Here is a 24,530-nt window from a genome sequence, read left to right as displayed (position 1 = left end):
GTGACTCTAATGACACAGGCCACTGTGACTCTAATGACACAGGCCACTGTGACTCTAATGACACAGGCCACTGTGACTCTAATGACACAGGCCACTGTGACTCTAATGACACAGGCCACTGTGACTCTGGCCTGGCTGGGGAAGGGACACAAAATAAGGCCATGGCATAGTGTTGGCTAACATTTGCCTATCACATGGGAAGCATCTTTAAAGTACCTCCACTCGCCCATCATCTTATGAAAAACACCAGCAGACCTTTTTTTTTTAAGGAGGATTTGACATTCATATTCGGTTCAGAGGGGTCACCTGTGCCCATTCAGGTCACCTATTCTTCTGTAAGGTACCAGTTCACATCTATTCAACTGTTAATTACTAGCTGGTGGTGGTAGTACTAGTAGTGCAAATGGGCCTTTAGAGGCTTTAGACAGTCAAGAGGTATCTTTTCTTTGTTCAATCGCTATGCAGAATTGTTTCACATTTTAAATTGCATTTTGAATAACTATTAAAGAGTCTTTGAGATGTTTCTAGCTGCTTCCACACCGAAAGTAGCATTATCAAATGTAATGTTTTTAAAACCAGCATTTGCAGTCAAATGCTCTACCACTGTAAAACCAGCATTTGCAATGTAATAGGTGTCGCATTTGCGAAAGTTTAAGCTATTGGCATTGTTCATGACAATGCCTTTTTTATCTGTTTTGAAAACCAACACATAAATAAATGGCGATATAGTTTACAATGCCAATAGCTCAAACTCTCGCAAATGCAAGACCTAGTGCATTGCAAATGCTTGATAATAAGTATATTTGTTTTCGGGAGGTCTCTGCCTTTTGCTGCCTTACACTGTCAGGGTGATCAGAGACCTTGGCTTCCAAAGGGCTGGGAAATAAAGGTACCAGTGGGTGAAGGACAAGAACTGATCTGGGACTCACTGCATTTGTAACCCACTGCTACAAGCCTGATATTGGAACTGGATACAAAGACAGACGAGTTACAAAATTAAAATACAATGTATATACACTTTATGGCTGCTTCCCACGGTTTGTGATATGGCCATGGTGGTTGGAAGGGGGAGGTGTTTGCAGAATGATAAAAAAAAGGGGCAGCTCTATAGCTGTTGGACTGGACACCTTATACCTTCCATAGTTTCTTTGTAATATGCAGACTAATAACGGCAAACCGTTCAAAACACATCCAAGATTGTCTAGATTTCGTTGCCACCTTTTACTGCTTAAAGTTTAAAAACGTGTTTTTTGGGGGGGGAGGGTTATTTCCGTTTTTCAGATTACCGTTTTTCAGATTACCTCACTGATATTACAGCTCAGTTGAAATTTATTTGGAAGGCACGCAGATTATATTAAAACTACTTTCTTCATGTCGCACTCCAAAATGTTTCCCGCAGTTAGTTCAGTATATTTCAGAGGTACTGTTTGTGGACCAGCATTCAGTGTGAGGTGATCATCATTGCGAACTGACTGGTATATTGGCCACATGATACACGCATGGTATTGGGCGTCGACCTGCTGCATGCAAACAGAGCTGCCATTTGCAGAAAAACCCTGGTTTTAATGTTTACTTACACCTCTCAAGTTGTCTTAGCGACAACACTGGATACTTGGGAGTTCATACCACGCTATCCTCTCCCTAGCTGGAAAACAGTAAAAACACCTGCACGCTCCAGACACAGAAAACAAAAGTAGCGCTTCACTGCAAATTCTGTAAAGTGAGGCTGATGCGTTTGGATGTGAATAAAACCAATCTGGCCACTTTGTAACCACTGTCTTTCTTTATGTATATTTATTTTTCATATTTAAAACCTTTTATTTTTCTCCATCCCGAGGCTGCACTTTGGAATAGAAAGGGCATTTCCCGCAAGAGTTTTTCTTCTTTGGATCCATTTCACAGGGAAGCAACTAAATGAAAGAATAAAAGAGGTTGTGAACCGTTTCTTCAAGTCATGGTTTTCCTACAAGCTGGATAACTGATGAGACGCCAGGCCTCCCATCACATGTGCGCGCTGGCATCACAGCGGGGGCTTCCTTCTGTGTATCACAGCGTCTTGGCACAGTGCTGGGCACTGTGGAAGCCTCCACATCAACAAGCTGGGCACCCGTGAGGTGTGCGCGCTGGACAGAGCAGTCTGCTCTTTTTCCAAGCACATAAGCGTACTTGTGGTGCCCTGCTGCACACTCCCGCTAGGCATATGCTGCCACAAGCACGATTATGTGCTTGGAAAAAGAGCTGCACAATAGCTAAAGGTCTCCTATGCAGTGCATACGCGAGACCTAAAAAGCGTATTTTCACTGTAGCAAGGCTGGCTTTTTAAAAAAAAATTTTTTTTTAGGCTTTTCACAGTAAGGACCGGTTTAACCAGATCCTTCTTTTAAATATGGAGGTTTTTGATCTGTCAAAATGGGTTGTATTGACAGGGTGAATTTGCAGTCTTAAAACTGCAAACAGTAGACCACCACACATGATAGGCCTGAAATCCTGTTTGTGTTGAAACTGGAGTGGATGGCATGATGGGTGCTGCATTCCCCATGTCATTTAACTTAGTCCTTTGGTACTCTTTGGCATAGCTGACTTTGTTACAAGTCCCCAGCATATGGTACAATTGGGGCTATACCAATTTCATTACATTGAAAGAGGAAGAACAGGCACTTTATTACTCTGGGCGCTTTAGCCTTGCTAATCAGTGGTAAACAAATCCATGGTGACCCTGCAGAAAGGGCAACTTTTCAACAAGAAGTTAACTACACCACTAGGAGGGCAGTGGCACATTTGCTTTTAATGTGGTCTGTTGTCTTTGCCTCCACCTACTTAGGAAAATCCCGCTCATCTCTATGCACCAACATTGCATCGTCCTTAAATTGTGCACCACACCATTAAAATGCAAATCCACACTTGCAGTGCCATAGCACCACCCTTGTGCTTTCTACCTCCTAATAAGCCATCTTGCATGAAAACCCAGAGCAACTATCTTCAAGCCTTCAGTCCTAGATTGATGTGCACAGGCTGTGATGGTGTCTAGCTATCTGTGTAGTCCTCTTAAGCTTCAGACACCCCTGCTGTTGGAATCCTGTGTCCAGTATGTGGTGAGCATGCATTTCAATGTCCATGGAGTTCGTCTTTGAATGTCCACCAAATAATTAAAAGAAATCTCAAATGGGCGAGCCTCAAGCAAAGCCTATATGAGCATGTGCAGCCTGAGTACATAATTTAAAATGGCTGAACAAGTGGTGTGTAGAGATGCTTTTGCTGCTCGGATTGATGGATCAATAGCTATTAAAGTGCCAGAGCCGATTTTCACTTGTGGTTTTTTTTTTTTTGTGCATCCCCCCCCCCCACCACCACCCACTTCTGCAGGTTCCATCCTTAGTCACATCCAAAGACGGAGGCACTTTAATGAAAGAGAGGCCAGCAAGGTGGTTAAAGACATTGCCACAGCCTTGAATTTCCTCCATACTAAAGGTAAGAAACTCCAATAAATGGCTTTGTGTGCAGCAGGTGTTAATAGGAAATATGAAGAGACAAATCTATACTGTCCCTATCTGGTTTTCCAGGTGCTTAGTTATGATTGAATGTTTGACTTTTCGCAATCCAAATGAAAGATCTACATCTAAAATGGCTTTTCTTAAATTTCTAGCACGTCCAAGACTCTTTAGCTTGTTCTATGTGTAAAAAAAAAAAAAAAAACATATGCATCTACTCTGCATAACTTAGTGTCAGTTAAACGAAGCTCTCAACTACTGCAATGCCAAGGTTGTTTATAATCTACATTGCTGATGCGCCCAGTTAAGCCTGTGTGCAAGAAACTCCTAGTTTTCCATTTGTTAATGTTAATGTTATAGGAATTTGTATCGCGCACGGCTGCCCCAGCCAAGGGGCGTCCCGTCGCTGCGAGTAGACAAAAATGCAGAGAGAAAGTAGCACAGATAAATAAAAAAATTATTGAAAAAGATGAGTTTTGACGGCCTTTCTAAAGGTTAAACGGTCTTGAATTCCCCCGGATGGCTTCGGGAAGACTGTTCCATAGCTTGGCAGCCAAGAAACTGAAAGAACGGCCGCCTACTCTGGCCAGTCTAATGCGAGGAATGGTTGCAAGATGATGCCCCTCTGAGCGGAGCGATCTTCTAGGAGTGTACTCAGACAGGAGGGGACTCAACATGGGGGGAGAGGCGGTTTTAAGAGTTTTAAAGCTAAACATAGAGCCTTGAACTGGATCCTTTTGCCCACCGGGAGCCAATGCAGTTTTTTCAAGGCTCCAGATACAGAAGAATGGCCAGGGAGACCAACCAGCGCCCTGGCTGCCGCATTCTGGACTCTCTGCAATCTGGTGGTTTCAGCCAGATTCGCTCCGAATAGGAGAGAGCTGGCGTAGTCCAGTCTAGAAAGGATTGTTGCCTGGACAATGAGCTGGCGGGTGCGGCAGTCAAAGAACTTCAGAATGGGCCTGATGTTACGTAAAATGCCAGAGCATGTGGCAGCCACTTTCTTAGTGTGGATGGTAAATTTTAAAGCCGAGTCCACCCAAACTCCCAGGTTTTTGACGCAGTCCTTAGGCTTGGGGGGTGGGCCTAAGATGTCAGGCCACCAGTTGTCTCCCCAGGACGAGGTGTTTTTCCCCAGGAGCAGGATCTCGGTTTTTCTGGCGTTTAATTGGAGGAAATTTGCCGTCATCCAGTTGGTGATGTCAGTGAGTGTCTGTTTAAAGTGATGGGCTTCCAGACCACTGTTGTTATTCAGAGCCACCACCAACTGGGTATCGTCTGCATAGGATACCAGTGCCAGACCATTCCTTCTCGCCACCTCCGCCAAAGGACGAACATAGACATTGAACAGGGTAGGGCTAAGGAAAAAGCCCTGCGGCACTCCCTGTCCAATGCTATGCTCCTTCGAGATGTAAGGAGGGGTGGAGACTCTAAAGGACCTGTTAGACAGGAAGTCTCTGAACCATCCCAAGGCTACACCTGTAACTCCAACTTCCTCCAGTCTCGTCAAGAGGACCTCGTGAGACACCGTATCGAAGGCAGCACTGAGGTCCAACAGGACCAGTGCTGCAGTCCCGCCGGTGTCAAGAATGGAACGGAGGTCCTCAGACACTGAGCAAGGCTGTCTCGGTGCTGTGACCAGCTCTAAACCCGTGTTGAGTCATCCAGGATGTTGTTGGTAAGGAGGAAGTCGGACAGGATGTTGTTGACTTGTGCCTCGATGACTTTAGCAGGCCAGGGGAGCAAGGAGATGGGCCTAAAGTTCTCCGGGAGTGAAGGGTCTAAGGTGGGTTTTTTAAGATGGGGGAGACCCAGGCCTGCTTCCATTTGGAAGGAACGCTGGCGGTGGAGAGTGACAGATTGATGATGTCTCGGATGTGTTCTGTAATGAGTTTGTGGGCTTCACAGAAAGTGTCCGGTTTTAAGGGGTCTGCCGGAGAACCAGATTTAATTTTTCTGCAGATTTTTAAAAAGCTCTCTCGCTAAAGTGTAGGAAGAGAGGGCCTGGTAGGATCAATGATGACCGATGATTGTGGGCATTTTGGGAAAGTGTCATATATTTTCTTGACCTTATCAATGAAGAAATTAGCCATGTTATTGCAGAGGTCGAGTGAAGTGATAGTAGTATTAACTGTTTTTTTTGCAGTAAGGTCTTTCAGAATCTTAAATACAGCTTTTGACGTATTGGAGCTATTGCTGATTTCACTGGCATAGTATGCCGCTCTAGTTCTGCAGACTTTACGGTGGTAGGCTTTTTGGAGCAGGACATAGTCCTGTTTAAGATTGGCGTCATAGTTTTTCCTCCAACACCTCTCTGCCTTTTTACATTCCTTTTTTAGAGTAGCTAGTTCAGAGTTATACCAAGTACTAGCTGTGTGGGAGCGGGCCTTGGTCCATCTGGCAGGAATTAGGATGTCAAGTGCCTGGGTGATCCAAAGGCAGAACTGATCATAGCCTACATCCAGGTCTTCACTCGGGAGTAGGGGGTTTAGTACCAGGAGATCGTGTAAGTCTTCAAGATGAAGTTTTCTCCATGGCCGTTTCTGAACTAGGGGAGTAGGAGCTGCTGCAGGGCTCGAGTTACAAGAAATAGACAGAATTACTAAGTGGTGGTCTGTCCAGGTCATGGGAATAGGCAGATCTGTAGATCCACTGGTGATGTTGGAGAAAATGGGATCAAGAAGGTGTCCTGCTCTATGGGTAGGGCCACTAACAAGTTGATTGAGTTCAAAAGCCGCAAGATCCGCTAAAAAAGTTGCTACTTTAGGCTCCGTATCCCTATCGAGATGTAAATTAAGATCGCCTATGATCGTGAAGTTAGCCGTTTTAATCACATTGGTGTCCAAATATTGTAGAAGAGAATTGGTGAAGGGAATATCTGCACCAGGAGGTCTGTAAATCAGAAGGCCAGTTGCGCAGAACTGAGGGTTAACGTTAATAGAAAAGCGAGCGCTTTCACTGCCTCTAATATCCACTTTGATGAATTGACAATCAAAGTGCGATATAATTATGAGCGCTAACCCCCCCCCCTCTCGTGCTCCTGTTCATGGTGTAGATAGAGTAACCTGTGGGAGTTACCAGATTGCAGACCGAGTCCATATCGTCAGAGAGCCACGTCTCAGTCAGGAACAAGGCATCAAGAGAGTGGTCAGTTAGGAGATCATATATTTCGGAATGGTGTTTAAACATAGATCTGACATTAAGGTGACCTAGCCTGAATGTATGGGCTTGGGGGGCTTTAGCTTTACTTTTACTAGTGGTACACAATAGGGAAGGGTGTGCGAGAGGATGGCGTATATGGGCAGGGTTACGTCTAGCGCAAGAGCATGAAGAATGCTGAAGGCCCAACAGCGCAGCTTTAGAGTAGCACATCCTACCGACTGCCTAGCTCCTAGCGCTACCTTAGCGCGGACGGGCAGCTCTTTGGTGGCTCTGCGGTGGCTCTGCGGTGGCTCTGCGGTGGGGCTGCGTGGCCGAGATAGTGCGAGGGCTAAGAAGCCACAGGAAGTTGGACACTAGAGCGCTAACCGCTCTGCAAGCAGGCCAACCGGAAGTGTCCCAACGAAGAAATGCCGGGAGACGGCTCAAGTAATCAATCAGTTATGGCGTGTGGTGCACGGGGAAGTGTATTTTAAGTAAAGCACAATTTAGGAAGCACACAATACAATTCCAGCAAGATTAAAAGTAAAGTTTTTAAAAACGAAGCTTTTCTAAAAACGAAGCGCTAACTTCTTACACTGCCCAGGACAGCTCGCAAAGCGGGTCGGGGACACTGCCACTGTCTCCTTCCCGCAATGCGCTGCATGCGCTGAACATGAATTTGCTTTGCCAGCTGAACCTGTTGGGAGTTCAGCTCACCCTTTGTAGGAAGCTGGACTCTTGAAGGCAGTGAAAACAATTTAGGTGTAAATTTCCAAGCAGGGTATGTCTGTAGTGTGGAGTTTCCCCTTCTCCCTTATAGGTATAACCGAATATAATAACTGTATCAAAGAGTTCCACATGAAGCATAAACTTTGAAGCAGAAGTCCCAAGCCAAATTATCTCTGGCCTCTGATGCTCAAGCATAATGACCCCTTTTTACGTAAATAACGGTGATGGATCAAGCCCTGATCTCTTGACTGGGTAAGAGTGATCTGCTTAATTCAGACACTCTGTTAATCACCACCCCCTTTTTTTGAACCCCTTTTTACGTATAGCACTCCTTCCATAGACCTATTGCATAATGGAAGTGTCCTGAGGCAGCTTCTGCTTTCAGACCCAGACCGACCATTGTGCACATAACACAAGTTGCCTCTGCATAGTAGTCTGTTAGGGTGCAATGGTGCTGTGCATGGGTATGCCCTTGCCAATATCTGCATTATAGAAATCTAAATGCAAGGGCTTCACTATTGGTACCTGTTCTTTGCCAGTCTTATTCCAAATTCAAAATTTGAGGTGGCTCCTGAGCCCCACAACCAAATACTGGTGCACATTGTGGCTTACTGTGATTTGTCTGCGAAAAGTCAAACAATAGTTATTTGCTTTTTAAGTAAGAACAGTACAGAAAGGTTAGGTACAGGCAACGGGCCGCTTCTTAAATTATTCAGCATAGATTCCCACTGCATTTTATGCCCCTTGTGTGCTTATCAAGACCTAAGCATTGATTCAATCAACTTTCTTGATTGGTCCACATAGGTGATTACATTTTTAGTGTTTAATTTGTGAGCTGTCCTGTGCCTTTCGTGCACTTCATCATTCAGAAGCGCAGGTTTAGAGTGGGTTTTTCGTCACTCAGCTGGAAAGATCTGTGGTTTATCTAAAGCTAGTTCTTGTTCTCCTGTTCTAGGAGTCTGTTCCAAGAGTACTGTCAATCTTGGGTGCTACTTTTAGGGGCTCAGTTTTGTGCCAAATATGTTAAAATCGGACACTTTCCATTTTAAGCCATTGATATGAGATTGAGATGGTGTCCATGGAGGAATATCTCTGGTCGGGCTGCCCCAGAACTTGTAAAGCTGTTTTTGAGTCACTTTCCACAAGAATGTTCCTTCGCGCAGAACATATATATTCTTAAATTAATAATCTGTGCCAAGACCTCCACTTTCCAATTAAGGACTTTTAACCCCTTTACTGCTAAGGCATTACTCTTGTTTCTCATTTACTTTCCATTGAAATCAATGGAAAGTCCATGACGAGTTACCCTTGTCATTAGCGGCGAAGAGGTTAAGCAAAGTCCATTCACAGGACTGCTGGGCCTTTTTTAGCATTCCTAAATTACCCCAGAGGTTGTTTTCAGACTTTGCCTTCAAATTCACTGTACAACTGTTCCACCCCCCCCCCCCCCCCCCCACCTCCAGATCCTGTGGAACAGGGATTCTGAAATGTGCAGTCACTCGTTGCCTGTGTAAATGTGCCACATAATGCCCTTATTAGGACATTTGTATATAGTTAATATCACTCATCCGAAGAAAGTAATGTATTGATACTAAACAGGCTAACCATTTATTTGCTAACTTTTCTGACAGCAGTCACTTTATCAGGCATGCTTCCAACAAACATTAAACACAACATGGTGGTTAGCTGATCTCCAAATACCTTACACTTCACCATTTGTGCAAGCTGAAATGGTTTATGTAGGGTTCTTGATCTGCAAATTCCATTTGGTGGTTATTTCTTTTATTTGGAGGATAGGATCTTGGATCCCCAGACCTTTAGCGCTTTCAAATTTCCCCAGTCTACCAGAGTAGCTCAGCCAATGTAGGGTGTCCTTTTCATTTGGGACTTTAGACTTTAAGTTATAATGGGAAAAGCAGGACTGCAATGAAGTAGGAATCTTGAAATGGATATAAAGTCACGTAATTGCTGGAACATGGTATGGGTGTGTTTGTGTATATCTATCCCTGCACCTACCTGCTAAGCAAATAAGTACACGCAGCCGCATGCAGCACATAGAGTTCAGACTCAGTTTGTACTGCTGTTGCATTACTCACTTGCCAGATAATGACACTTTTGGAAGGGCGCAAGCTGCGCCTGGCGCACATTTCAGGGTTGAAATTTAGGGCTGTCTTGTTGGGGGTGATGGAAAGGGAGCTACTTCGGTGCAGCAGTGCCCAGTGAGTCAGCCTCTGCTGGATGTGACCCAAGCTCCTGTCAACAAATTTATCCCAGTTGTTTGGACTGTAAATACTGGGGAATTTAAATGCAGAATGGAGGGATTCTTATTTCCCTTTGCAATGCCAGCTGAGTTATGCTTGTTACTCCTTGTGGCCACCCAGGGAATCGGGAGTGCAAAAGATAAAACGTGTACTCTGTATGAACAAGAGTGTACCTATCCATCCATTCATCCACTAACCAATCCAATGATTGCGTCCAAAAAGCTGGAGACACTGAGGCCTACCTCCTCTCCAGGCAGCCCACAAGACTTGTACATGTCGGAGGAGGAGCTACGTCGGCAAACAAGATGGCTGCTTAGGCTCCCGGCTCCGCCGACCTCCGTAACCCGCCGCGATATTCTGTACATTATCCTGACTTTACGCCTGGTCTCTGTGCATGAACTGTTCCGCACTCCGATGGTGAAATCCGGAAGCTTTTATCGGCTTGTTGGACGAAGTTCTGTCGTGTTGAAGTTTGAGGCCTGCTCCAGTGGTGAAGCCGGGGCCTCGAGTACTTTCACAGCCGGGCTGCAGTGCAACATCGGCCAGAAGAACCAGCTGGGTCCGGTCGACCGGAGTGGAGGCTTTGTTTAAGCCCGAATTTGGCGACGATTGTCTCTATTGCTCATTAGCGATGGAGTGATTCCGCTTATTGCTGGCTGTGAGGGGGGGTCCCCGTCCCGGGGACCCGGTATTGGGGCCGCCGGGGTTCGTGGTTCGGGCCTGCGGCCTTAACGGTGTGGACCGTGGCGGCGAATAAAGACTGGTCACCCTCCATCTGCACGTTCGCGATCCTGTTTGTCCCCCCCCCGAGGATGCCGGATCCACCCGGGGAGGTGATTGGGATTGTTGTCGGGCATGAGACTATGGATCGAACGATGCATGAGCCATCGCTGATGTCAGTACTGGTGGCAATTTGGGCATTTCGCTCGCATGTGGATATCCTTGTTGAGCAAATTGGACTCGTGCTTATCTGAGATGCTCCTGGTAGAACCGGACCCGGCCTTACGGTTGGAACAGGAATCTGCAGCCATTCAAACCGTGGCCATTTTGACTCCGTGCGAGAGCCTCGTGAGGAAACAAGCATTGGAACCATCGGATGGTGCCCTGGGAGACGGTGTTCCCGATGATGTCATGGTATCACCAAACCTTCCACCACTATCGGCTCTGGAGATATCGGAGTGCGTTCTCCTCCCGAAGACTTCTGTTTGTGACTTTCCTCTCACTTTGTGGTCGTCTTTTCCTTTCTTGGGGAATCTACGACTCCTGTGCAAGATACAAGTTCCCGTGGACCTACTGCCTGCGAGTCGCCATGGATTGATTTTTGATGACTTTTTTTTCTCCTTTATTACCTCTTTGTGTGCCTTTGGGTCTCCGGGGGGGGGGGGGGGTCGTGTTCTTGTTCGGAAGGGCCAAGGTTAAGATCGACTAGGTCGGGAAGGGGTGGAGTGGCTTTCACAAGTGTTTGACCTGTAACTGCTTGCTCTAAGAGGCTGGGTGGTGTCTACTTTCTTCTATAGTGTTGTCACAAGTGTTCTTTTAGTGATATGGGGTGGCTGTTTCTGGCGGCGTGTCTAAAGGGGCTGGGAGCCCAAATGTATATGCCCTCTTCCATTCTTTTTCCTACCTTTAGGGTTTGTTATTTAGGGCAACAGGCTCGCTACTAGTGGGGTTAGGCTGTAGCCATCTGCAGGGGTGCAGGGTGGGGGGCTGGACGTTTTTTTTTTAAATTTTGCCTTTTTTATTTTCTGTGGCCTTTCTTTTCCTTCTTTCTTTCTTAAGGATCAGTATAGCTACGAATCATTCAGATTTTTATTGTATGCTTGTATTTAGTGCTTATGCTTTTATGATATCTGATTTCCGGGTGGGCAGGCTCCGAGAATTGGCGCAACATGGAATGTATATTGTGTGTTCATTTGCATCGATCTGTATGCTTTGCTGCCGATTCGCCATCATAGTGGTTATTATATGTATATCCTGTTTCTTACCCTGTCCCCTGCATTCTCCGGTTTGATTGTATGGCACCTGATCCTCTCTTAAATAATATAAAATGAAACCTCTGACTCCTCTTGAAACTCAGTTGTGCATCCTTATACCAGTTTTGTCCTGAATCGCTGCCGAACCTCTGGGTTGTCGGCGGATGTGCTGTGTAGTACTGTAATAGCAATGGTTTTTATTTGTCTAGCGGCCGGCCCCCACGGTTGTAGGCCCATACTTGTATTTTATTGAATGCTAAAATAAAGGTTTAAAAAAAAAGACTTGTACATGTCAACCCATCAACAGTGGCCTAACGCTGAGCCTCCCCTAGAAGCATCCTTGTTGGGCAGTCCTTCCAGGGGAGAGGAGAACACCGGTGGTAGGCTAGGTTTAGCATGCTTCAACAGCACTGTCACAATACACCCATTAAGGGCCCAACCCAGAAATGCAGACCCATAGTTCCATTGCACTTTTGGTACACTCCTCCTAAAAACCAGCCGACCGCAATTCTTCATCCCAATCTTTGCTTAGTGAAATGTACCTAATTTATTTTCTAATGTTGCCTTTTGCTTTCAACCACACACAGATCTACTCCCTTCGTGGTAGTTGTGTATACTGACAGCTTGCCTTGGGCTGTTGCATCAGTGACTATACGCCTCCCACTATAGAGACTCACTGTCACCCTGGTACCATATTCTACCTAGTGTCTTGGTTAAGTTGCCACTGTACATGAGTAACAAGTCCTTACATTAGATGTAATGATCACAACTGTGGCATGACTAATTTGAAAGCATAATTATGTTGGGTGACAGTCCAACCTTCCCCCTCCAGCTACAGTCATAGGTGCACCCTTTGCAATCTCTTCTTCACACATTACCAAAAAGCCCCTTACTTTGGGAATCCCATTTAGCATTGGAGATGTGGGCTAAAGCCGAAGTTGCTGACTGTGAACCAAGTGAAATCATAACTCACCCACTTTACTAAATTGAGGGATCTTGGGTGTAGCACCATTTCAGTCCACCAGCTGGTATAATTACATTCCTCCAAAATATATGGCCACTGCTCCTATACAGAAGCACACGTGCAGGATGACCAGCATCAGCAGAACATGAATTATGTCATGCTTAATATCAAATACTCTCAAAAGGTATCGGAGTGCCCGAAATGTGGATACATAGATATTTATTGTAGATGGTACGTGGCTGGGGGAAACTTCAGTTCTCATCTAAGATTTATTTTTAAAAGACTGCTACACTGGCCCACTTTAGGTAGAATGTGTCACCATTGGGTCCCTCCTCTGTTTGACAATTGTTTACATGTGATGTTTGCTCCCTTTGGAGCTGTTAGTGGGCTTGAGCCTGTTTTTTTTTCTTGTCAAAGAGAATGATGCACATCATTCAGTGTATTCAATTTTCTTATGCATTCTCTGATCCTATAGTTATTCTAGAAGTTCTCTGAAAGGGACAGTGGATTCCAAAATGCGTAGGAGGAGTTCACTGGATGAAGTGTTTTATTGGAAGGCTTTTCTTTGAATCACTAAAACCATATCCCTGAAATGGCTGTGCTATGCATGCCATTAGTAAGTCAACATGTTTCAGACCTCTGTCAAACCTTTCCTGGGTCAAGGCCATTCATTGGCTCTTGTCTTTCTTTCACCCTATTTCTATCCTAACAATAAGGGAGAGTGGGAAGCCAAATGAGGGACTACCTGCAATCTATAGCATACATGTAGTACTATTGAACCTTCAGCAGGTGAAACTGATCTACACTGCTCTTAGTTAAGGCTTGCGCTCAACCACACATGTACTGCTCCTATTGAACAGTTCAAAGATCATGCTCCGTGATCTAAAGTGCTGCATATATAACATTGATGTACCCCTTTCACTGTACACCACTGACTCTGTGCAGTAACAAACTTGTGTTGGGAAAGTTGCTACGATCTTACCACTTCTCACTTTGACTGCACCATTACTTTTCTTGAAGAAATTAAAGTCCGAAATATTATGCCTCCTAGATTGCCAATACGCAGTGCCAGTGTTTTGTAAGTAAAATGTGCGAAATTTCGTCAGCATTGCACAATCCTAGTCTGGTCGGTGCTGCAATGCCCTACGGGTCCCCCGAAGGATCACTTTGGCTGAGATATTTTTGTTGAACAGCCATCAGATTAGTGTGGGTGTGTGGGGAGCGAGTCTTATGTGAGTGGTGAGAGGGTGCGAGAAAGGTTAAAATTGGCTAAGGGGTACCAAGGATGAATGCATTTATTAGGAAGGTTCCCTTGTTAGAATAAAAGACCCCTGAAGGGCGTGGGTTACTAGAACAGGCGTAATGTGCCTAAGTAACTGAAGGTCAACATGTTTTGCTCCTCGCTGGTCATAAAGATCTGTGGTGCTTCATCTGGACCAAAAAAACCCTGAAGGTGAGTGAGTGATGGGGTCAAGAAACCCTACTACATCAGGGCTGGCCACATCTGTGACTAACTACAGATAGTATTAAACTAAATAGTTGTATGCTGCTCCTGCTGCAACCTAGGAGTAGAAAGAGGGAAAAAAATATAGGAGTCCGTACGAGCCCCCACACAACGCGATGTACAGCACACACTACTTGAGATCCAAGACCAACTTTGAGACGGACATCACACACAAGACTGAAGGCTTTCTCCCTCAGAAGTGACTGTCGTGGTGGGCGTGTTATTCGTTATCCAGCCATGGGTCATGCCAGTAGGCTGGCAAAGACCTATGCAGTGTGGCCCAGCCCCCAACGATAATGTCACCGGGTTGTATGGAGAGATATAGGACAATGATGCCAGAGGCCTCCCATCAGCCATAACGTACCTCACTATACGCAGTGCGGCAACTAGTAGGGGCGCGGTTAGTAGGCTTCTTGCATAGTAGCAAGAAGAGTTGCTCCATAGGCTAGAGCTTGAGTAACTCTCACCTTAACAGGCTGTGGTAGATATAAGAAAATGAAAGTGCAGCGTGAGACAGTCAGCCTATCGCAGTAAGTCGCTCAAGATTGTTGCGGATAACTGCATGGCCTGGTCACGGCCTCGTAGGCATACTCACAATTTCCGCTAGGTGTACTGGCTCCCAGCACCTACCCACCGTCATGCTTGCGTTTTGCATGGCCGGGGTGTGTAAGCCCTTGAAATAGTGTCTGGGCTAACGAGCTAAGGAGGTACCTCCTTCCGGAATGCGCAGTCATGGGAAGCTATGCTGCACATGTGCGGAAAGGAAGTTGTGGTACTCAAGTGAAATATAATGCGGTATAGGGATTGAGTGGGCTCCGTCCTGTGAAAGTACCGGTCTATAAAGAAACAGATACAATAGACTGTGCCCATGCACGGTAGGCGCGTCTAAGTGTCGCATGATGTTGGAATGGGGTTTTCAGGAGAGAGGAGCCTCAATGTAGTGCTTTGACATAATACCCAGTGAAGTCTTTGAGGAAAATGTTGCCACCAGTGGGTGCAGTGGTTAACTGGTCCCGTGATGGCTAGAGTCTTATGTATCATACACGGAGATATATCTTCTGATTGAGTTATCCAGAAAAGTGATTGGTTCACCTCAGTACAGTAGTGTGGCAAAACTTCTCGTATTGGCAGGGTGCAGAGATAATGTACAGTATGCAGAAATGTAGCCGCTAATGTACATAGACATAGACATATACATGTAGTGGGGGAGTGGTAGTCATCCATTGTGGATGTGTACAGAGGCGTAATCAAGAGAAATTGTGATTTACAATGGTTGGAGCGAGACTGTACCCTGGTTGCAGAGAGGGGTGTGGGTCTCGCACAATGAAGAGACAGAGGGGTGAGATCAGTTCTGTCCATGGTATGTCCTCGTTGAAGCCTGGTGTTAGTGTGGAGGTGGTGAACCCAGCGCTGTTCACGTCTGAGGAGTGAGGCATTGTGCGAAACTTGATTAGCCTCAAACTGAATAGCATCACATTAACCCCCACATCAGGGATGGTACCTCACTTTTGAAAAAGCAGTCCTGAAGGAAGGCAACCAGCTCTAGAGGAAACTATTTAACAATCTGTCTAATAACCTCCACAAGGCCATCTTGTCCCTGAAGGAAGATGAGAGCATCATCATAAAGCCTGCAGAAAATGGTGAATGAATTATCAGGCTCTAAAACCCAGCTCATTCCTCCCAGCCTGAATGAAGGCCAATGAGGATCTTGCGCAATTTGTTAATAACAGTGAACCATATATGCAACCCTGAATGGTAATAACACCGCTAACACCATTTCATCTCCACCTACTGTTCTGCAGTAAGTAAGCGAGTTCAAATGCAGAGATACATGCATCACAGAACCTGCTAACAAGCTAAAGTCAACATCTTGGCAACCTGTGCCTCATCACATGTTGGCTGGAATCCATGATTGTATGAAGTCTTGCTTTTGTCCAAAACAGGCGATCGTCTGGCCATCTTGAGCAGAGGCAAGTGTCCTCCCTGGTTTGGAAAGTGAAGTTATCCCAACACTTCCTAAATTTTCCTCTGTTTCAGTTTCAACTTGGAGGCATTCTGTAGTAAGTCAGGAAGAGGATCGCTGTTTCTCTTGACTTTGTTCTCCATAGCTATGATGTTCATTGTGTAATTTCATCGGAGCGAAGGCTTAAGCTGGTTAACATGGAAGGCCAGGTCAAGGTCTGGGGTAAAGTGTGGCACCTGTGTAAGTCTGGCGAGGAACTCCGCTCCCAAAGTTTTCCGCACTGTGTTTCCTTCACTAGCGTTAGTCAATGTCAAGTTGGCGAGCGAAAAATCCACCTTCTGGTGAGATTTTTCCTTGTTTGCGATTGTCCAAATCAAGTTGGTGAGTGAGAGCATGGAAAATCAACCTCCCGGCCATTTCTCAAGCGGCCGGTCAGATTTCTCATTGCGAGTGGTTTTGTATGCTCATGACCGCTAGAATTGAGAAACCATCAGTTTGTGTTGAGAAAGCTGCTGCTTAAGTAAAAATCTGCTCCAGCAGCAGAAATGAACCGGAGTCTTGCGCTGTGCATGGTGGCGTTAACAATGATTGCAAAGTAGCCATTAAATAACTTTTGAGGTAGACATTTTGAAATATAAACTTAGCCTTCTTGTCCTTAATAGGCTCCTCAAACTCCATGTTGAGTTCTGAGAAATCTTCGACCCATTTGGACTAGCTCACTTGAAAGTAATGATGGTCGATGGCGCACAGGATCTGGCATGCCCTTCCTCCAGAAATCGGACTTATCTCATCCACGGCATCCTTTAAAAAATCTCCTCTTAGCTAAATTCACCAGAATTTAGACTAATGTACTCTTGTTACTCATTATGTCTCCTCCAAAGACTATATAGAGTTGACCACCTATTCACTGCTGCTACCTCACCTTTTTTTAAATTTGTTTAACTTGTTTGCTCATCTTTGCGTTATATACTTGTTTAATTATTATTCCTTTATCTGTTTATCCCACATGTGTAAAGCGCTCTGATATCCGCAAGGATCTTGTTCGCGCTCTATAAAACTTTCTAAATAAATAGTGAGGACAAGCACCTGGCACTGAACCAATGCGACCGGCATGCATCTATCGTACTACGCCACTTTACGCAAAGCTCTGCAAGCGGTGGAGTTTTTTTTCTTTTTTCTGCACTACTCTGAGTTCTGCATAGTGTAACTCCGCCCAGGCTTAAACCTGTGTCCACCAGGTAGTTTACCTTTCAGCACAATCTTGTATGGCCCACACTGCGTATCCTAACTGTCTGGGACAAATGGCTTTCGCATCAGTACCTCTTGTACCCAGCCAGTGTTTCTTGGTTAAACCAATCCTCCTCAGTACCCATCTAGTCTGAAGGTTTTTCCACACATGTATTGCGCCATCAAGTTACAGCGGATAATCACCTAGCCCTCCATGTCCTTTTGGGGTGACTCAATTTCCTTCCCACTGTGAGAGTGCCATCTTTCTTGCATTGGTATGCCTCCACCTTTTTCTGACTGCTGATGTGCTTTGACGGAGTGTGCCCTGGGCTCCTGCCAACCAGGTACCCAGGGCCTGTGTTCCTTACCTAAAACTGCGTTGCAACTAAAACCCAATTGACCTCTCTAAGGGCTGCAGCACTTGTTGTGCCACCCTCCAGGGCCCTGTAACCCTGACACCCACACACTGCCTTTGCAGGCTGTGTCCAAGTACAGAACCAAACAAAGTCGACATGGCACACATCAGTGTATGTCACGCCCACAGAACCCACTGACCTGGCATACTTCAGTCACCCCTCTAGCTGGGTGCCCTATGCTAGGTGTGGGCACAGGTGTATGAGCCCTGTACCCCTACAGTACCCAGGGCCATTCCTGGGCACTGTAAGTGCAGTGATGCTATTAAGAGTATATGGTGCTGGGAGGTTGTCATTACGAACTCCACAGCATCATAATGGCTACACTGAAGGCTGACCAGTTTGGTATTAAACTTCTCAGCACATTAAACCCGCGCTGATGCCAGTGTGGGATTTAATGTAAAATGCAACAGAGGGCATCTTAGAGATGCCCCCTGAGAACCTAGCCTACAATCCACGTCCGGGCTGAGTGGCTGCAGAGACTGCCACACAGCAGACCTGTTGCTGGACCCCTGGGTGGAGAGCCCCCGCTCACCTGGGCCTGCAACAATGCACATCCTGGGCGAGGTGCTAGGTCTCCTCCCCAGGATGGGCAGGGGGAAGCTTCAAAGGCATGCCACCTCTGTGAGCTTCTCTAGACCATTTGCTGTACCCAGCAACTGGCCCCCACCAGTCCTGACCCCCACTCTGGCAGGAAGACTGGCGGGAAAAACTACGTCAGGAAGGGGGGGGGGGGGGGCAGCCTGTGCCAACCCCACCCCTCAGGTGGGGGAGACAAGGTGAAGCACGACCCCGGGCTCCGGCCATCTTGGAGATGGGGAGCCCTGCCCAATTCCATCTAGGCTCCTGCCCCCTCCCACCGAAGAGGAGCAGGCTAGGGGGTGTACTCACCCCAGGACAGGGACCCATTGGTCCCTGCCCTTGCCCTACCTGTAACACCCCTACATTTAGAATTTAGGGGCTCCCTTAACCTTCCTTCCTCAGATCCCGATATCAAAGATTATAGTGTAGTTCCTATATTCCCAATAGGCTCTGCGCATTGGAATAACAAACAGCAGTGTAGACGTAGGACTGAGGTCATCTAGGTCTCTACTGACTATGTTAGACTTAATTAGTTTTTGCCAGCTAACTCAGAGGTCACTAGAAACTTTCTCGCATGTTCAGGAAAGGGTTAACCGTCCTGATTTAGACCAGAAGGGATTAGGTTCTGACAACAGCATAAACATGACAACTTTGCTCCCTCAGAATAAAGAGTATATCTCTGGAGTAGTGTGAAAACAATAGACAACCGTTTCACTCAGTCAATCGTGCATGCTTAATTTCACGAGTGCAGAGAAATGGAGAGACTGGCGTTTTCAATAAAAGGTGTTATTTTATTGAGCAGACTTCTTTCTCATGCAAGAGAAATTAATTGCCACAATTGCAATACTTATTATAAAGTTATATACACACACTGACTGACTAACTCAACTGGTGCTTCTAAGATACGCCTACCCCGGTGTACCTGACCTAAGCCTAATACGTGGGAAGGAGTATGTAAGTTGCAGTTTTAAGTTAAGTTAGGTTTTTGCCAGGAATCTGAATCAAGAATTCTCTATAAGGTTTCAATCGGCTCCGTACCTTGGTTATAGAAAGAAGGAGGTCTTGTATCTCTCTTCCCAGGACTCGATCTCCCAGCAACCCGCGAGGGTGACTTGGGAACACCGGAGCTGGATTTTCTGGGCTGGAGAAAGACAGTGTCTCTCTCAGTGCGTCGAAGGGACGGGCGTTTTCCTTTGGCTCTCACAGCTGGGCTCCTGGGCAAGTAGAACGTCGCTCTGCTCCCAACCACTGTGTGTTTGCTTAAGGCAACGTTGGTATATTTATACCTGAAAGATGCCGGGTTTGACGTAAGGTTGGACATAAGACGTCACTAAGGACTAACAGTTCTTTCTGTACTCCAGGAGTTCTTGTGCAAATCAAAACAAAAGCAGGGGGAATTCCCAGGCTGCTGGAGGCTTGGTTTGTTTAAAGAACGCGTTGTGCTTTCTAGGGGTCTATGGGAGTAGCCTTGCCGAGTTTTGGACTGCATGGGCTATTACTAAATATTGATATGATTCCTATGCCTTTATAAGGATATTATTTGTTATAACCACATAAGGCCATGAATTGGGAATATCAAATTAGGGTCCTAGATGGAAATACAACAAGATCAAGAAGACCTGCCGTGCAGCTGCTAACAGGACAACAACAATTGACTTGGCCCTGGCCCTACCGGCCTGGGATCCTGGAAACTGCTCCTGCCTAAACCCGGCAACCTCCGCGGACCGCAACCTTGGGACGCCCAGAGGACCTGCCTGCCTTGACCCTCTCGACGAATGGGATTCCCATCAGCAGAGGCTCTGCTGAAACAACCCACCTGGTGCCCACCAGGAAGCTCCGGACCAGCCCACTCTGCACCGGCCGGGCCAACCCGAACCAAGACCACTAGGACGTCCCCCTGGCAACTGGGACCCGAAGTCCATTGCCCAAAGACCCTCCTCGACGAACCAGCTGACTCCTGCAGACTCAGAACTAGGGGCCACCGCGACCAGCCGAGGGTAAGCTTTTCGGACACCCAAAGACACCACGGCCCACTGGGCCACCCTTTGGGGTACCTACCTGTGCTCCATCATCCCAACTTACCTCTCGAAGTGTTGGTCGACCCTGGAGAGTCACCGTCCCCGAGCCTGCAGCCTTTGTTTCTTTTTCAAGATCCTCATTGGATAACCTTGAGCGCCCGACTGCTCAAAAGCACCCTGCACGCACCCGCCAGAGTGCCGCTGGCTGTGACCTCTTTGCCCTATCCTACTTCCGTCTTGCCCTGAGCAAGTGACCAGGAGCCCAGCTCCCGGAGCCACGTGGCCTGCTAGCCAGCAGCCACAAACTGAAGGCCCCCTTTCCCTCATTGGATAACATTGGGTCTACCTACCTCTGCACCTGGCCGCCCCTGCGCTGCTGGGACTGAACTAACTGTACTCACCTGGCCCTGGGGGACCCCTGAGTCTATGCACAGAACTAACTTCACCAACCAAGTACTCACCTGGAAACCGGTAATTCACTTACCGGCCATTGGATAACATGGAATATTTTCGAGTAAAAAAAATGGGTCAAAGTGTGAAGTTTTGAAAACTGAAAATATTCCTATAAATTCAGCCAAAGTCCAAATTCGAAAACGCTCACCTGTGATCAGAAGAGAAGCCAGTACTGTACCTTTCAGCCCAGTATTGAACCACAAAAGTAATCCCTTGCGGGTTTACTAGTAACCTGTATTTCCCCATAGGAACCCATTGTCTGCTTTTCTATGAAATTTCTTCTATCTATTTTTGAAAACTGCAAATATTCTTTAAAAATCGTACAAAATACTGAAACTCAATTACCTACCTGTTTTGAGTTAAGCCCCCAGTGCTGGCCCTAGGAGACTAGTGCTGGGTTACAAAAGTAACGCGATCGTACTTTACCTGTAACCTGAATTTCCTCCCAGTGAACGTTGTGAGAATCACCTCAAAGTTTCTAAGTGTGAACTTTTTAAAACCGCTTTATATTCAGGAAAAATCATCACTAACTAGAACGTTTTTGCTAATCTGGTTTCAGCTTGGACCCCAGGACTGAATCCAAGATCTAGTCCTGGAACTACCAAAGTAATCAACTGTACTTTCCTATGAAAACTCATTGAGCTCAATGCTAGAGTGTGGTTCAGAGCTGTATTGCTTATTAGCTAACCTGTGATTATTGTGTGTACAAACTTATTGCTCCTCTGCATAGTATTTACATGAGAACACTCGTAACTTGAAAAGTGTATTTTTATAACTGGTTCTAAAAATAAAACAACCATATCTTTGGATATACAAACAATTGGCCTGGAGTTCAGTCCTTGAGTGTATGAAACCTTTTGCTGACGGAGTGTGTACATCAAATGCTTTACACTGTCCTCTGGTACTGCCTTACTGCTAGACCAAGCTACCATTTTGTAGAGTAAGGTCAGTTCTAACTTTAACCTCTGTTATACCTCTGGGGTTGGTGTACTCTATACATACTGTACTTCCTTCTAGTCCAGTATATATATAGAGCCACTTTCTCACAGTAGAACATTAATTTAGAGGTGGAAGGTGCTTATGGCACAGGAGTTTCTTATATTAATTTAGGGGTGCATAGTGAAAAGGTTTTGAGAGTTCTGGTGTGAGTAGGCATGAGGTGTGTGTGTTTTTTTTTTTTTTTGCTTTACTGAGATGTTAGAAATAATGTCTCTAGTTGAGTGGTTGCACATTCTCCATAGGTATCCTCACTTTGGTCAGGGTAAGGGAGTCACACAGTTAAGATAACCCCAGCTCACCTCCTTGGTAGCTCGGCACGAGCAAGGCAATGTGTAAAGCATTTCTACATACACACAGTGAGAACACAACAAAATGAGTCCACACAAGTTTAGAAAAATCAGATATATTTATCTGAATAAAACCATACCTAAATATCCAACATAGACAAGTCAAGATATCACTTTTCAAAGACTAAGCAAGTTTAGTTCATAGACATCAATGGATGCATTTATTTTAGCACCAAGTACTTTGGATGCATCAAAATGCATCCAAGACTAATTAGGCGCAGAGGAGGTGAAGCACAGGAAAAGCAATTCGATGCGTCTGTTCCTTACCGGTAGGGGAGACATTGCGTCTATCTCAGGACACATGGCCACTGTTCCTTACTCTGGGGTGATGTCGCTAAAGAGGGACAAAGCATCAAAAATTGAGACACTGCGATGCAGGTGCTGTGCCTATTTCACATCTGCGAAGCAGGCGCGTTGTCTATTCAACGGCTATGCATTTCTTTTCTTCTCAAACCCAAACCCACCCCACTGCATAGTGGGTCGATACATGGATTTTCACCAGGTTACACTCCACTGACAAGGGCCTAGGGACTGGGTTTAGCACCACTTGGCAAGTCTAGGCTCTCCACAGAAGAGCCTAGGCACTGTTGGGTGAAGTCTTTTGCCCTGAAACTACTTAACAGGAGGCAAGCATGTAAATGTCCTTGGAGCCCTTTGGAAGCGGAGCCCTTTGGAAGCAGAATGTAGAAAGCAAAGTCCAGTCCTTTCACTCCCAGTACAGAAGCAGCAGGCCAGCACAACAAAGCAACAGGCAAAGTGGCAGTCCCTCTTACAGCATCCAGCTCTCCCTGGCAGAATATCTTCTGTCCAGAAGTGTTCTGATTTTTGGGGTGTCCGGGTCTAATACTTATACCCCTTTCTGCCTTTGAAGTGTGTACTGCAAAGACTTTCCTTTTGAAGTGAGCCTAAGAGCCTGCCTTTCCCTGATACTACAGGGGGTGGACACTGCTTTGTGTGGGGACAGGCACAGCTCCTTTTAGGTGTCTGACAACTCCTCCCAACACGCTAGCTCAGGAAAACCCATCAGCCTGGTGATCGCTCATCAGGATATGCAAGGCACCCCTCTGCTCCCTTTGTGTGACTTTCTAGAGTGAAAGCACAAGAGCTCAACTGTCTGCCAGTCTGTAAAATACAAGTCTGGCTTGGCGGAGTCACAGAATGATTAAGCAAGAAAATGGCCACTTTCTAAAAGTGACATTTTAAAACACGAAATGTGAAGAAAAAAAAACTTCACCATAGGATTTATTTTTGAATTGTGAGTTCAGAGATCCCAAACTCCAAACCTCTATCTGCTCTCAAAGGGTAAATTGCACTTGTTATTTCAAGGCAATTCCGATGTTCCCACCTGTAGAGATGGGCCTTGCAATCGTGACAACCAAAATTAGCAGTATTTCACTATTAGGGCATGTAAAACGCAACAGCACATGTCCCACATTATAAATACACGTCACCCTGTCCATGGGGCTAACTTGGGCCTAACTTAGGGGTGCCTTTACATGTAATAAAAGGGAAGGTTTGTGGCTGTCAAGTAGGTGTACTAGCCAGGTCGAAATTGCAGTGTAAAACTGCACCCAAACACTGCAGTGGCAGGTATGAGACATTTGGAGCGCTTCTCATGTGTGTGTGTGGTACAATCAGTGCTGCACGCCCACTAGTAACATTTGATTTACGGGATCTGGGCACACCTGGTGCACTTTACTAGGCACATTTTAAATCAGATTTGCCAATCCTGGATAAACCAATCGCCAATACAATTTAGACCGATCATATGCACATTTGCTAGCAGTGGTAAAGTTACGAGAGTCCTAAAGCCAACAAACTGGCCAGACCAACTAGGAGGTCTAGTTTATAGGTTGGGGGATAACCCTGCAAAAACTGCCAGGTCCTACAACTGAAGAGGTGCTTTTTTTTTATTTATTTTTTTTTATTTTTTTTTTTGAGTGAGAAGGGTTTTTGTTTCGGTTTTAGGAGTGGTAGTAATTTAGTGTAGGGCCTTTTAGCATTCTGGAGTGGATAGTGTTGGGGTTTTTTAGGGTTTAGGGCTGGGTACTGATTTGGCATGTAAGGTGACTTTTAGTGTACTTAATTGAAGGGTTTGAGGCTGAGTGACTGTAGGAAGCTGGCTCTACATACTATAACAAAAAATGGGGTATAGTGTGCAGAGTCCAGTGGAACCCAAAAGGTAGGCAGAGGTAAAAGTAGATGGCTCCTTATACTCTGTGGTAGTGTGGGCGAGCAGTAAGGCTTTATCAGAGGTTAGTGTTAAGTATTGGTTCTGTAGTCGGGGATCTCTGTGTATAGTCCTAATCTAGTGACTAGTCCCGCCCATGTGCGTGGACCCCGCAAATAAAAAATAATCTCTTAAGTTGTCAAATCATGCAGACCCTGCAAGACACTTAAGAGAGTTTAAAGACCAATAATGCAGCCTATATCCACAGGCTACACTGTCCAGTACTTCAACTAGAAAT

At 45.9% G+C, this 24,530-nt stretch overlaps 1 protein-coding gene across 6 annotated transcripts in view; it reads left to right on the top strand.

Annotated features, from left to right (window-relative positions):
* Positions 1 to 24,530, top strand: part of MKNK1 (MAPK interacting serine/threonine kinase 1) — a 237,830-nt gene that overhangs the window by 77,638 nt on the left and 135,662 nt on the right. For all 6 annotated transcript variants that reach the window (XM_086952367.1, XM_086952369.1, XM_086952372.1 and 3 more), the window contains one exon: positions 3,364 to 3,468. In XM_086952367.1, coding sequence (XP_086808493.1) covers positions 3,364 to 3,468 — 105 coding nt within the window. The remainder of the gene's footprint in view (positions 1 to 3,363; positions 3,469 to 24,530) is intronic.

Source organism: Lissotriton vulgaris, chromosome 1_1 (genome assembly GCF_964263255.1).
Source record: "Lissotriton vulgaris chromosome 1_1, aLisVul1.2, whole genome shotgun sequence".
NCBI classification, from domain to species: domain Eukaryota; kingdom Metazoa; phylum Chordata; class Amphibia; order Caudata; family Salamandridae; genus Lissotriton; species Lissotriton vulgaris.
The sequence above is the reverse complement of the archived record's forward strand: the minus strand, read 5'-3'. Positions and strand labels throughout refer to the sequence as shown.